General features: G+C 52.0%; 1 protein-coding gene across 3 annotated transcripts in view; it reads right to left on the bottom strand.

The window, feature by feature from the left end:
- Positions 1–4,253: 4,253 nt before the first annotated feature.
- OSBPL2 (oxysterol binding protein like 2) overlaps positions 4,254–14,759 on the bottom strand; it is a 36,224-nt gene continuing 25,718 nt past the window's right edge. For all 3 annotated transcript variants that reach the window (XM_086332802.1, XM_086332803.1, XM_086332805.1), the window contains exons 7-14: positions 13,057–13,239; positions 11,391–11,498; positions 10,538–10,627; positions 9,051–9,174; positions 7,665–7,793; positions 6,346–6,469; positions 5,711–5,801; positions 4,254–5,465 (exon numbers count right to left, since the gene is read on the bottom strand). In XM_086332802.1, coding sequence (XP_086188928.1) covers positions 5,363–5,465; positions 5,711–5,801; positions 6,346–6,469; positions 7,665–7,793; positions 9,051–9,174; positions 10,538–10,627; positions 11,391–11,498; positions 13,057–13,239 — 952 coding nt within the window. In that variant the 3' untranslated portion in view covers positions 4,254–5,362. The remainder of the gene's footprint in view (positions 5,466–5,710; positions 5,802–6,345; positions 6,470–7,664; positions 7,794–9,050; positions 9,175–10,537; positions 10,628–11,390; positions 11,499–13,056; positions 13,240–14,759) is intronic.

Here is a 14,759-nt window from a genome sequence, read left to right as displayed (position 1 = left end):
TAAATACTCAGAATGGAATTGCTGGATCATATGGTAATTCTATTTTTAATTTTTTGAGGAACTGCCATACTGTTTGCCACAGTGGCTGTACCATTTTATTCCTACTAACAGCGCACAAATCTTCCTGTTTCCCCACATTCTTGCCCAAACTTGTTTTCTGGATGTTTTGTTTTTTTTTATATACTGGCCATCCTAATGGGTGTGGTATCTCATTGCAGCTTTGTTTTTCATTTCTCCAGCATTAGTGATGTTGAACATGTTTTCACATGCTTATTGGCCATCTGTTTATCTTCTTTGGAAAAATGTTTATTCAAGTCCTTGCCTATTTTTGAATCAGCTTTTTTTGTTGTTACTGAGTTTTAGGAGGTCTCTGTATATTCTAGATATTAATCTGTTATCAGATGTTTGATTTGCAAATATTTTCTCCCACTCTTTGGGTTGCCTTTTTACTCTGATGCTAGTGTCTGATGCACAAAATATGTTTAAATTTTCATGAAGTACAACTTGCTTATTTTTCTTCTCTTGTTGCCTGTGTCTTTGGTGTTATAGCCAAGAAATAATTGCCACATCCAAAGTTGTGAGCTTTGTGTTCTATCTTTTCTTCTAAGAATTTATTGTTTAGGTCTCACATCTAGACCTTTGATACATTCTAATTTTTGTAAATGGTGTGAGGTCAGGGTCAACTCCATTCTTTTGCATATGATTGTCCAGTTTCCCAGCACCATGTGTTGAAAAGACCGTCCTCCTCTCTTGAAGCTTGCCATTAAACTGTGTATGTCGATAGTGATGATGGTTACACGATGGCGTGTCAACTGTACCCGAGGCTGAGTGTCACTGTGTATCAAGGTCTGAATTCCACTTCTTCCACTCACCTGCTCTGAAGCCCCAGGCAAGCCCGTCTTCCTGCACCCCCTCTTCCTCCTCAGTGGGCGGGACCAGATGGTAATTTTGGGGGTTAAGCACCCAGGACACCAGGCTCAGGCTCTGGCAGCCCTGGGTGCTCTGTGGTCCCCATTGTCAGACACGGTGGCCATGGTGGCGGCCCCACATCTATGTACCTGGGCATTCCCAGGGCATTAAAGTTGCATGAACAGTCTGTCCCTCTGCCCAGAACTCTTGTCGCTACTGGATAGCTCACCCTTCTGGAAAGCACACAGCCACTGGGCACCTCGAGCAGCGGTCGGGCACAGGGACCGCCAAGTCAAGCTGGCTGACACTGTGTTCTGGGTATTTCATTGCTTCTGGCAATGGGCTCCAGCCCCCGGAGAACCCACACCCCTTCCTCCCTCTTGCGTGCCCCTTAGCCCCCTCTTCACTGTAACAAGCAGTTTTCTGAGACAATCTGTTTGCTGGGCCAGTCCTACAGGACTACAGTCCAAACATCTGTCGCCTAGTCTCCAGGACACATCCACAGCCAATTTGCAGTCCTTTCCAGAGAGGCCAGAGCAGCAGACAGTGAAGAAGTGTTCAGTCCAAAACAAATGTCAGCTGCCGCCCTTTGCGACGAACTCTACTCAAAACCAGGGTTTAACATCTATCTCCACTGACCTGTCCAGTCCTCCCCCAAATCTGCGAATGACTGGTTCCGTTTACATGGACGAACGCTGACAGTTACTACATATTATAAAATTATGACAATAAAGCCACTTCATTACGTGTTTCTTGCCTGACCTTTTCCTGCTGCACGGATGGGATGAACTGTTCCTGCAGCGATGGAGGGAGGACCCTATCTATGTGTTGTCGCCCTCTGCAGAGACCAGGGAGCCCTTTGCCAAGCCTCTGGTCCAGGACAGCCAGTTCAGACAGGGAGAGGAACAGGGCCTCCAGTCAAAGGCTGACTGTCCAGGAAACTTGTACCAGGAGATTTTGAAATGGTGTCTTCACTTTGTGAAACCCTTATGCTGAGAACACAGGATAGTGAAGCCCAAAGATGACGAAGATCGAAGGAAAGGCCGCCTAATGTCCTGCAGCGGGTTACAGGCCCTTCTGTCAAGGGACCTGATCTTCATGCCCACTTTGGACACAGGAAGGTCCTTCAGAAGATGAAACCAGGTCCAGCAGGAACTTTCTGTTGACTGGACTCTCCTGTAAGACTGACAGCTCTCCTCAGGGCACAAGGCTTCACTGAGCCACGCCTTCCCTCCTGGCACAAGGGTCGACAGGATGCGAGAGCTATCCTCACTTCTGATTTTTGAAAGCTTGTTAGCATTGTAAATGGCAACCCACTCCAGAATTCTCGTCTGAAGAACCGCATGGACAGAGGAGCCTCGCAGACTCCTGTGTCCATAGGGTCGCAAAGTGTCAGACAGGACTGAAGTGACTTAACATTAGGATTGTAAATGATGTCTTCCTGGTGGATGCTTGAGGCGAACTTGTTCTCCCAGGAGCAGGTGTCCTGAAAGAAAGCCACCTGCCGCAGCAACCTGAGGGGCTGGCTGGCTGAAAGATTCTGGGCCTTTCTCTCATTCTGATTTCCTGGCCTCAGGGCCTGACAAGGATGGCGACGCCTCTGGCTGGACACCTCCACAATCACTGCAACAGGTGGCTGGCAGCATCAGCAAGGAGTGTCCGCACACCTAGAGGCCGTCAGCGTTGGGCTAGGTGCTTCTCCCCGAGTGTCGAGCAGGAGGATCCTTTCAGGAGCCCCAGCATCACCTCTGGGGACAAGGTCTGAAAGGGAGATACTGCTGAGAACACAGTCAGAGCTGATGCTCGGGACCCTGCTGGTGCCATTGCCAGCTCCGTTTGCCTGGGGAGGCTGTGATGACACCTGGTCATGTGTGGCCAATGCCCTGCACAGACCTGTGAGCCTATGAAGGAGCAGAGGTCGGCCCGGCACCTTCGTTTTCCCCTCGTGGAGCCACCGCACTGTGGGGTGGAGGGGCCTGGCCTTCACGGAAGCCTGCAGTGGCCACACACGGCACAGCCTATGAGGGCTGGGCCCGCTCCTCTGATGCCTTCCTGTGACTGGGGGCCACACCCAGTGAGGAGCCTGCCAGTGCTGGGGCGGCCCTGACCCTTGACCCCACCAGGGAGAGCAGCACCCAACCCGGAAGGGACCAGCCTGTGCGGCTCAGGGACCCAGACACTGCATTGGCCCCAGCCCTAGATGGCCTGAGAAGTCCAGCCAGCTCCAGTGTGTGTGCCGCAGGTCCATCGGCCACCATGTCACCTGCATGGCCGGCTCCCCAGTGGCTCTCAGAAAGTTCACTGAATCAACAGACACAGAACTGAACCTTCAGAGGGAGTGGAATCAAAGCCTGAAGGTCTTTGGGTGAAATGGGTCCTACTTTTCATCCCACAAGGACATTCCAAATGATAAGGCTGCTCTGAAAACCACCCAGGCCCTCCATCCAAGCCACGATCACACACTGGGGGCCCTCTACAAGGCCATGCCTCCCACACACCAGTCATGGGAGGTCGTCTCTAAAAAGCAAATCCCACGGAAACACTTTTATTAAAGAAAGACCCCTGACGTCCCAGTGCATCACGGTGGCCAAGCTGATGGGCAGCTCTGGTGCGTGTTGAAAACTCATGCCGCCCACGCTTTCTGGTCCCAGGCCATCCTGCCCTTTCTCCTTCCACTTGAGTCAGGCTTGAAGGAAGCGGTGGTGGGGACTACGCTATGGGATCTGACCTCGGGGAAGACTCAGGGATGCAGATCAAAGTGTCGGTCGCACGGTCATGTCCGACTCTGTGCGGCCCCACAGACTGTATAGCCTGCCAGGCTCCTCTGTTCATGGGATTCTCCAGGCAAGAATACCGAAGTGGGTTGCCACTCCCTTCTCCAGAGGATCCTCCTGACCCAGGGACTGAACCTGGGTCTCCTACACTGCAGGCAGATCCTTTACCGTCTGAGCCTGCAGGGAAGTTCTCAGAGATGCAGACCTTGCAGAAAATTACTGGAGTGGTGAGAAACAGGACAATCCGTGAAAGCTGTCAAATTGCCCTCAACACCACTGCTCTAAACGTGCCCCGGGTCCCCCAGCCTTACATTCCCCGGAGAAGCAGTTTGTTTCCGTTGCCGGCCGCCACCAGGGGCACAGGACTCCCGATGCTAATGACCAGGTGTGTCAGCACCTCCTCTCTGCAGAACCTGAGACCACACACGCCTGGGGCCTCTGTGTGGTCTGGGGGCCTCTGCAGGTTCCGGGGACCCGGCTTGGGTCCCGCCAGGCAGATGCCCTGGAACTCGACCGTGGCATCATGCCTCCAGTTTCCAAAGCTACAGAATCAAGCCTTCAGAACAAGGGTTCACTTTTAAAAGTGTTTTAATTACAAATGTGGTTTTGAAGCCAGGACACACAATGCCGACACCCTCCTGCTGAGAACCCACACTGTGTACAGCTGCGTGTGTGTGCATGCATGCGCTTGTGCATGTGTGCACACGGCAGATTGTCTTCGAATCAAAGAGCTCTGCCACGGCCAGTGGTGCTGGCACCTCTACAGAAAGTGAACAGTCACAGGGTGTAGATGTGTGCGGAGGCGGACACGCACAGTGGTGAGGACACCCCCGAGGCGGGTCACACATGCATGACAGGGACAGGTCGACTGTCGTGCGTGCAGGACTCACTCTGTGTGAGGGCGTGGCCTGCAGCGAGGGGGAGCCCCAGGGACCAGAGGGCTGGGCGCCATCTGGGAACGACTGGTCAGAGTTTCTGGCCACCCTCGTTGTCATGGTAATGCTTCATTTTGGACAGTGTAAAGTGGTGATTAATGCCTATCTTGCTCTTCAGCAAAGTATTATTCAAGTAGTTTGAACTTAAATATTTTCAAAGTAATCTTTACATTATTGAAGATTGATAAAAAATACAAACTCTGACAACTTTTCATTTCATTCAATCGGCTGCTTTGAAAACCTCCACTTCTGTGTTACCGTGATCTAGAAAGCAATTCCTGGCCTGTATAAGGCTCCTGGTGGGACTTTTCTCAAGATCCATCTTTTCCTGTTACTGGTTCAGTTTTAAAATACTTTCAGAAACCCTTTGCGCCACTGCATTACGAAGAGGAATATGGACCCTTCCCATTACTTCCTTTATTTATAACTTTTTGTAATGAAGAGGGTGCTGTACTCTACGCCAGCCCAGCTTGTCCTGTCACATAAAGGGAACTGTAAAGACTGTTCCTTCTCAAACCTTAATGGAAACATGATGATCCCAAGGGAAGTTTTATGAAGAGGCTGCAACAGTAGTAAAATGTTTGGCAATCAAAAGTTAATTAGAATTAAATCCTCAACCAGGGACGGTGCGATCTCCATGAACAGTCATGAGAAAAGCTGGTTTCTGCCGTGGCAGAAGCTCAGAGCAGCCGCTTGACGGAGTCCAGCCTCTGGGTCTCCAGGTCTGCGGGCCAGTCCGGCCTCTCAGTAGATGTCGGGGCAGCCTGAGAAATCCCGCTCGAAGTAGCCCCCTGCATACAGCCAGTCGGGGGTCCCAGTGTACGGGTTACTGCCTCGGTGAAACCACCTGCGACACAGAGCAGGCGGTCAGGAGGCCAGTGGACTGTTCTCCACTTGGATCGTGGCCCCTCCAGTCAGCACTGTCACCTTGCATGTCATCTCACGTGCAGCCCAGGCTGCAAGCCGCTGACTCGTGGGACACGGGGTAGCTTCTGCTCAGCCCCAGGAGGGCCTGCAGCCCCTCCTCACTGCCCCCAGGTGGGTGGGTCTGTGCCTCCCCCGCCCCATCCCCATGGCCGCCGGGTGCCTCACCGCGTCTGCCACTCAGCCTCCTCCCGGGCCCGCTCCCTCCGGGCCTCCCTCTGCTTCTCCTCCAGCCGCTCCTTCTCCTGGCTTGCCAGATCTAGGTGCAAGCACGGGGCAGGTCAGGGACCAGGGTGACAGGCAGAGGTGAGGCTGAGAAAGTGGATGAGGGACACCCCACACACCCCCCACCCAACCCCAGGTGGGAACCATAGGCAGTAAGTGTGTGGGAAACCAGACCCAAGCCCATGACCAGGCCCAGACCCCAGGGCAGCCAGCGGCCCACAGAGGGGCCGTGGGGTAGGAAAGGCACAGGGGGGACCCTCCACACCAGAGACTTTCAAACAACAGCTTCTGAAATGTAACCTTAGTGTCTGTTGAACCTAGTAAGAAAATCGGGGACTTGTATAACATTTTGTATATATTCTCTTTCATTTCATTTTTCTAGTAACTTAATCTTATTTTATTTATAAAAGAAGTGGCCTGCAGCAAACTAGAAGCTTTACAACTCTTGCCCACAGATGGTTTGAGAAGCACGTCGAGAAGATGTGACGTGTGTTCAGTTAACAGGGATACGTTCCTTCCCTGCACCACCCGCGTGGCCAGGGCTGGGCGCCCAGTCAGCCCCCAATGCGAACACGCACCCATGTTGCCATTCTCCATGCCGCGGATGTCGGGGCGTAGCCGGCAGTCGGTGGGGGCCAGGATCTTCTCCATGCCCGTCTCTAGTTCATTGAGACTCACCGTGAAGCTAGTGAAGTTGTACATCTGCGGGGCAGGCACAGAGTCGTTACTATAAATGATACTCTTTTCCACACTTGCCTGGGTCTCCTAGGGGGCTCATCCTCTCCACCCCCACAGGAGGCACCCAGATTCTCACTGTGACATCCGACCTGCACGTCTGTCTCCTCATGCCCCAGGGGTCTGAGAAGAATCTCTTATCTCAACCCCTTTGTGGTGGGGTCTGCCGCCTCCTGATACCCAGACCTGGGGACTTGCCTCCCTCTGGCCACTTCTGCTCTGGCCCCGAAGCCTATCTCCACAAGTGGCTGGAGGGGCCCCTGGTCCCTCAAATGACCCCACGGTTTCCTATGTCATGCACAGTAAGAGAGGAGATTGGATCCTGGCTGCTCCCTGGCCCAAATGCGGCCCTACGGCCAATGGCCCTGGCTCTCTAGTCCTTGCTCCATGTACCCGTGTCCCCAGGAGGCCCGCCTCCAACCCATTGGACAGGTCACTCTGCTGTGTGGGGTTGGGGTCCTTGCCTATCTGTCCTTGGGCTCTACTCCCAGGGACCTGGACCCACCTACTCCAACCCAGTAAATGTTCACTGAACCAAAGAAATGGATATGATTTCTAGTTTTTACTCTGTGTGTGTGTGTATGTTTTTTAAACAGATTTTTCTCCATTATCTTATAATTTGTATTCCACTGAAACTGCAGTCGTGGCTGTGCTGAGATAATCTATTTATCACTGAATGTTTGTTTCCTTTATTTTGCACAGGCTGTGGCTTTGCTTAAAGGATGTAACAAAAATTTTTTAAAAATCTATGATACACTGTATATATATTTTATATATAAATAATATAAAATTATAATATAGTAAAATGAAATTTACTATGTATTTATCATATAATTATTTTATATAAACATTACTGTATGTAATATAATACTTTTACCATAGGTAACAAAATTATAAGTGCAATTTTCCAAAACAAATATCAAAACGCATTTAAGGACTGAAATTGACAAGTCAAAAAATTCTCTCTCGAAACTGGTTTGGAAACCCTTTCGGTCAGACACAGCTGGTGTAGACACTGAGGGTTCGCAGTGTAACCAGGTCCTGAGGTGTGTGTGGATGCCTAAGCTGAGTGCTGGAGGGTGGGGGTCATAGGGCTCGGAGGGCAGGGAGCCCCGAGGGTGACAGGATGACTGGGGGCCTGGCTAGGGCCGGGGGCACAGACCTGAGCGGAGTTGGGGGGCCGGGTATTGACTCTCCAGAGTAGCTTGCTGCCTGGAATGACCTGCACCGTCTCCTGAGACTCGGGCACACTGTCCGCTACATCGCAATCAGCCTTCTCAGGGCCGTCGTCCTGAAAGACACAGCACCCACTGCCCCCGGAGCCCTGGCAGACCCTCCCAAGCCCCCGAGAGGGCAGCAGGCACCACGCTCCTGGTAGGGGGGCCCATGTGGCCTCCTGAGCGTGATTGGATGGGGCGACACCTCCTCAGGTAGCCAAGGGTGCCCCCAAGTGGTCCTCTCCCCCAACGCTGCCCTTCTGCACGCGTGGTGACTTCAGGGTGTCTCAGCGTCTCTAGACTAAGCTCTCACTTGGGGTCACATCTCAATAGAAAAGTACAACTGCTACTTCCTTTTCAAAAGCAGTGGGACCTGGAGAAGAAGAGTGGCTTTTAGTTAGCTGTGAGGGAGATACTTAATTACAACGAGCACAGCCTGGCAGTCTTCCCCACCTGCGGGTTACGCGGTGTGGTGCCAGAAGCTAAGTGAAGACACAGGGCAGCGGTCTGCACCCCCACGAAATGCTCCCTCCTTGGGACGTCACCCCGAGGGGCAACACAGCCAAGCAAACGCACTAAACATGTCAGCAAACAGATTTAACATCTGCTCTATGGTCTTCAAATGGAACTTTACTTTTTTTTTTTTTAGTTTAAAGGAGTATTTTTAGAAAAGATGTCTAATAGCACCTGTGAAATATTACAACATAAAAACCAACAGGGACGTCCCAGGCAGTCCAGTGGCTAAGACTCTGAGCCTCCCCTATAGGGGGCACAGGTGTGACCCCTGGTCAGGGAACTGAGTTCCCAGACGCCACATGCCTAGTGGCTTGGCCCAAAACAAAACAAGAAACAATAACAATCTCAGCAGAAGTTGAATATTCTGTTAAACAGATACTGAACACCTCAGGTTTGGTACATTCTAATTTATCATCTAGAAAAACACGACACCTCTCTTGAACTATTGCCTCTAGTCTTAGGCTCAAGAAGAACTAGTCTTAAGACAATCAGTATTGGGTTTTATCACCTGGAACTCAGAACTAGAAATGCAGAAAGGACATCCACTTGCTTATCTACTGGGTCTCAGCTAACAAGGTGCGGGGACAGGAGAGGTATCAAGAAATATCCAGAAGGAAATGGAGGCACCCTCTGATTCTGCCAGGTAGAGGGGTGGGTAGAGGCACCCCAGCACCTGGCCATCCAGAATCAGGTGGACAGGCACCTTCGCTCGGAGAGACAGATTCTGTAACCCACCCCCTCCAGCTGGACCACAAAGGCACTGCCTGGCCAGGCCCCGCACCCTCGCTGCGGACTCCCCCACGGCAGCCCCATACCGGTTTCATCTTCCGCAGGGAGTCCCCTCTTCTTTCCTGCTTCCTGAAGGACTCGTATGTGACAGGGTCTATGCCCCACAAGCACTCTGTCCACTTGCCATAGATCACGAAGAGCTTCTTTTTGCTGGAGGGAAAGGGAATTTTTAAAAGCAAGTAACAGTGATCATCAACCGTTCATCCAGAAATGCAGCCCCCTAACCTGACCCAGAATCAATCTTCATCGTCAGTCTTGTAAACCCTAGGGTACTGCTGGTGCAAACATGCAGACGGAAAGCTCCATTTCAGTATCGCCACTCACAGCTTTCAGACTAACTCTTCACACTCCTTTGCCAAAGCAGGAAGGAGAAAACAAGGGCACAAGAACCTGAAGGGCTGCGGGAGGCACATGGGGTGAGAACAAGTGTGTAACATAACACCCTGTGAGCCCGATTGTCGTTTTTTAAATATACTACATCTTTTAAGTACCATGTGTCCTGCAGCCCCTTCTCTATATCCTATAAACAACCCTCCCCACATCCAGCTGCCACTGCCTCTTCAGCTCTATAACCTGGAGTCAGACCCCCATCACTGTCCGCCCACAGCCTCCAGAAAGGGCGCTCTGCCTGATTCCCAAGGAACAATGCATGCTGTGCCTTGTTCTCCTTTCCTGCATCTTCCTGGGTGAGCAGGGAGTTGACCATGTGCTCCTGGAAGGCTGTGCTGGCAGCCGAGGGCCATGCTGGGAGGGCACCTGTGCTTCAGAGGCTGGGCCTGGAGGGTGGCAAGCGGGGACACATGGCCAAGTCTTCTCTGTCCAATTTGGGATGGAAAACCAGAAACTCGGAGCTGGGCTGGTGCAGGGGGGTGTCCACTGCTGCAGCCCACGTCTGTGGGCCAGCTGACCACGGTCTCCCTCTGGGCTGACTCTGCAGGGCTGGCCAATGCCAGTCCCCCTAACAGGACTGCTGTCCTGTGAAGCCATACACCAAGTCCCAAAAGATTTCAAGGGGCGAAGTGGTCAGAGTCTTAAGTCTAAGGGATTTGAACAGGTGAACATCTGACACCCAACAGAGTGGGACAGAGCAAAAGTACCTGCTGCTTTACACTAGGAACTATTTTTACCTGAAAATGTACATATTTTAGGAGCTAAAAGGAATCTTATGGCTGTTATGTGGTCCAAGTTACTTGATGGAAAAAAAAAGAGAGAAACTGAGACCCAACACATAATGTAACTAACCCAAAGTGGGGAAGAATCCCCCAAACTTGTTAAAATACTACTGATCATTTCTCTGCTCACAGAAACTTGAACAAGTCCCAGATTTCCCAACAGGAGCGAAAAAAATCATGTGGAAAAGGATGCCCATAAACGCGTGTTTGGGTTTTGCCTGATAACCATACTGAGCCCAGGAGAGAGAGTGAAACATGAGGTCAGATTCTAAAACCACGACTTCTGCAGAAGACGCAAGCACCAACTAGGCACCTGTGACCCGATCTGCGCGGGGATCTACCTTTTGTCTTGAATGTACCCCTCCACTTTGTGAAGTTCTTTCCCAAACAGTCCACACGGTTTAAAGTGAAGCACACACTTATCTCCAGTCCTGCAGGGAAGACAAACACAGGCTTCTGTTGTGGATGGGAAATGTCAAGAAAAGGCGAATCGAGGGGGTAGGGAAAGAGAGAAGGAGAGAGAGATGGAGGGGGAGATACAGAGGGAAAGACCGAGAGTGAGGGGAAGATGGGGAGATAGCAGGGGAGAGAGGGGAGCAAGCAAGAGCTCGTACAAGGGGCTCCCCAGGGCAGGGCAGCATCAGGACCGCATGGACGGCCCCAGGGACCTTTCCAGGGGACAGAAAGCTTCAAGTACTGCCTGGTGCTGATGGTTACACAATTCGGTAGATTTACTAAAAGTCATTTACATGTCTACTTTAAATGGGTGGATTTTATGACATGTAAATTATATCTTAACAAAGCTGTTAAGAAACAAAGCAAACCAGCCATGAACTTCGAGGAATAAGGCCTGGCAGACTGGACAGTGGTCACTGTTTTCACCAGAAGATCACACCATTCTTGAGTGTAGTTTAAAACTTCCAACTACATCAACCACTGTGACTAAAAACACAGAAACAACAACACGGAGCACTAACGATGACTTTGACCAGTGCCGGCCAGAATCAGATCCAACTGCAGCACGTGTGTTGTCTCGCGGCCAGTATGGCCCATCTGGAAGCTGAGCTCGCTGGGGACCAGGGAGGGCCTTGGGGGGCTGAGGGTGGCATGAATACACAGCTGAACGCCAGCGGCCAGTGCTCTGGGCGCCCCATCGCCACCTGACTCGCAGCATCTCAGCATTGGGCCCGTTACCTGTGGTTTAAAATCTCCACTGTCCCATACTGCTCTATCCAGAGCTTGCCGATAATCACGTTGTGGACACAGCACGTAGGGTTGGTCCAGGTGTATGCTTCCTTATGTCTGGAATACGCCAGAGAACAGAGACACCGCGTGACCCTAGAAGCTAAGTCCCAGACAGAATCACACCATAATGGACTGAAAGCCGCAGAAGGGCATAGCACAGCTTTGAACTCCCGAGCAGTGGCTACGTCTTTAGCATTCGTTTGAAATGTCCTTTGTAGTATCAACAAAGCTTTCTATTTAAACGTGGAGACAAGTTAATCAGCAATAAAAGGCTGCAACAAAGGCAAGAGGTTTCCTGTGAAGTTGTCAACAGAACAGCCCTCTTACCATCCCCGCCCTGCCCTGTGGGAACCACGAGGTCCCTAGCGAGCCTGGGCCCTGGGCCTCTGGGGCCAACATGAGGCGGGGTGGGTCCTGGGGTGCAAATGCCTTTCCCATCAGTCACCTGTTCCCCAGGTGGGCTTCCTCAAGGAGAAAAGAAACCTCACAAACGGGCGGGGAGCAGAGGGCCAGACCCATGTCTCAAGGGAGGCTGTGTCAGAGCCACAGTTGAGGGCAAAAAAAGGCCCAGGGCACAAGCATTTCACGAGGAACACTGGAAACTTCTTGAATGTCCTGGGAACCAAAAGTGTTCATTGACAGGGCTTGCAACTCTGCAGGTTGCAACTCTCCCCACCCTTAAAAGCCAAGAGCAGGTGACCAGGAGGGGCTGCCCCGGTCTGACCCAAGATGCAAGGGTCTGGGGTGGAGACTGGGGAGCCCACGCGCCTCTGGCCAGGTGGGGCTCACAGGAAACACAAATGCCATACAAAGCTCCCACGGAGCTGCAGGCAGCGAGGCTCGTGCTTCAGGGAGGCGGCTGTGCCCCTTGGTCTGGACCGTCCACAACGGGTTTGCAGTGCCAGGCGGCTGCTAGAGACTCGGTTTCTGCCTGGAGGATCTTTGATCAACGTCAGATTGGGCATGTCTGGATTTAAATCGATTTAAAGGTATGCATGCATCCTTGAAGACGGCCCCTCCATTCTCCTCCCCTCCTGGAGTTCAGACCCTAGACCACAGCTGGTCTGTGTGACCACAGCATGTGCACATAGGCTGTGGTCACTTCTGAGGTCAGGTGATGAAGGACACGTCTATCCTTGGGCACCCATCCTTGGTCCCTGGCTCTGGGGGGTGCCCGTGTCCGGCTGCACAGCTGTGCAGAGCAGGGGGGTGGCAAGCAACCCTGGCCTCTGCCAGCGGCCAGGGAAGAGAGTGTGGAAGCAGAGGCTCTGCCTGGTTGTCTTCAGGGGTTCATCCAGCCTGTACCCCAGCTGCACCAGCACAGAACCCCAACAGAGCCCCCACATCACCCCCAACACCAGGCGAGGACAGGATTGTTTCAGGCTCTGAGCTGGGCTGTCACACAGCAGGGGACGACGACCACAACCAGGGACTGAACTGCAGAGACCAGGGAGAAAAAACAGGACCCAACCCAATCCTGTAAGGAGCACACCCCCTGCCCCAGGAACCACCACCCCAACGAGGCCTCCAGGCTCCCTGGAGGAGGGTCCTGCGCTGCAAGGCTGCCCGCCTGGCTGCCCACCACGGCCCCTGCACCGCACAGCTCCCCACTCACTTGAGCAGCTCCAGTGTGATGGTGCCGCGGGGCTCTGCTTCCACGCTCTTCCCCCAGAACTTGAGCTTCGGATAGATGGAGCCATGAAACAGGAAGTCCTGGTGGAGGCCCTCCGAGTAGAACGCACTGATTGGGGGGTGGTGGCTCACCTGCTCGGATATGAATCTGAACCCTAAGTCTTCCCTGGAAGCAAAAATGAGGAAAAGAAAGGAAGGGGCAGGAGAGACAACCAAAGGACCTTGTGAGTGACAGCAAAGCCCATAAAGTCGGCCCAGCACCCGCCTCCCCAGGGAAGCCCACAGCTCAGCACCTGCATGTGGGATGGAGGACCCACAGAGCCCCTGACCCCCACGTTTGGGAGGGGTGCTGGGATAAGGGGACCACACATGCTGTCTCATATGGCAGAAACAACCAGCACGGCTCTCCAATGTCACACGTGGCCTAATACTGACCACACAAACACGCACACGCACACACATGCACACGCACACACACACGCGCGCGCACACACACTGTGTCCCGGGGCCATCACCAACACACAAAACAAGCAGCCCTGCGGAGAGGCCCCCTGCCCTGACCCCCTGCCCACCCCGGTGCTCTTAGGGCCAGCGACTCAGAGGCCCGACAGCAAACTGTCACCTGACTTCTCCAGGGATGCCCACTGCCCAGTAAACCCAGAGGAGGACTGTCCAGCCTCCTTTCAAGGCTCCCAGGATGTTTGTGATGAAATGTCTTATGTCCCAAGATATTCCTGGCCAAGAAGTAGGATTTTTAGTACACTCTCTTTTTCAATAAAAATGTCAGTTTTTAATTGTTCCAGAACTCTGAATACACCTACAGCTATAGTCATTAAAAATTATAAAAGCTCAACCACATAATTACTAACTTAACTGGAATCAGAATTTCCAATCATTACAGAGGAAGGAAAGTTGAAAAATTAGATTTTAAAAGGTTGCCTACCAAGGTATGTAATTTACAAAATGAATACTTGTCTAAGAACAGAAAGTGTTATTTTTAGTTATCCATGAGCAAGCTCTAGGGACAAAACGATACTGGTGAGTGGCCAGTTTAGTTACATTGCCCAAACAGGAAGATGGCTGTCTAACACGCGTGGCACACTGCAGACACCGGAAGTGTGATTGGGAAGTTGCGGCCTGACACAAGTGTAGAGAGTGTGTCAGTGTTCCCTACCAGTCCATGAGGCTGGTTCAGCTGAAGTATGCTCTGAAAGAGACCGACGCTGGGCTGTTGCTACATTCAGCGCCTTGGAGGGCTTGCATGCTTTTAACCCCCTGCTTGCTTTCTGTTGTCTGGACTCTTAATGTACTGTGCTTTGATTTCTCTTTTCTGATATTTCAATGATGCTCTTAATATGCACAAATGCTGAAAACTATCTAACAGCTACATAAGGGCAGAATCTCGAATAGTGGACTAGAGTATGCTGACCAGAGGGAGGAAGCTCTTGCTCAAGAGGAATATCTAAGAAACATCTCCACGAATTCCAGATACAAGTGTCCCCCTGAGACTGACCCTCAGGCCAGCCTTCCCCTGCCTGGGCTTCAGCTTCCCTGTTTCTCAAAGGAGAAAGCTGTGCCTACGGTCCCTCTTGCTGTGACCTGCCACAGCCCCAGACCACCTGCTGCACTCCTGTCATTTACAAGGATCCTGGCAGCACACAGCATGCTTTCTCCTAACTTATCTGG

The sequence above is a fragment of the Bos grunniens genome, chromosome 13 (assembly GCF_055505025.1).
Source record: "Bos grunniens cultivar Pamir isolate PY7600 chromosome 13, Bosgru_T2T1.0, whole genome shotgun sequence".
NCBI lineage: Eukaryota > Metazoa > Chordata > Mammalia > Artiodactyla > Bovidae > Bos > Bos grunniens.
Note: the sequence above shows the minus strand (reverse complement) of the source record. Positions and strands in the feature narration are given on the sequence as shown.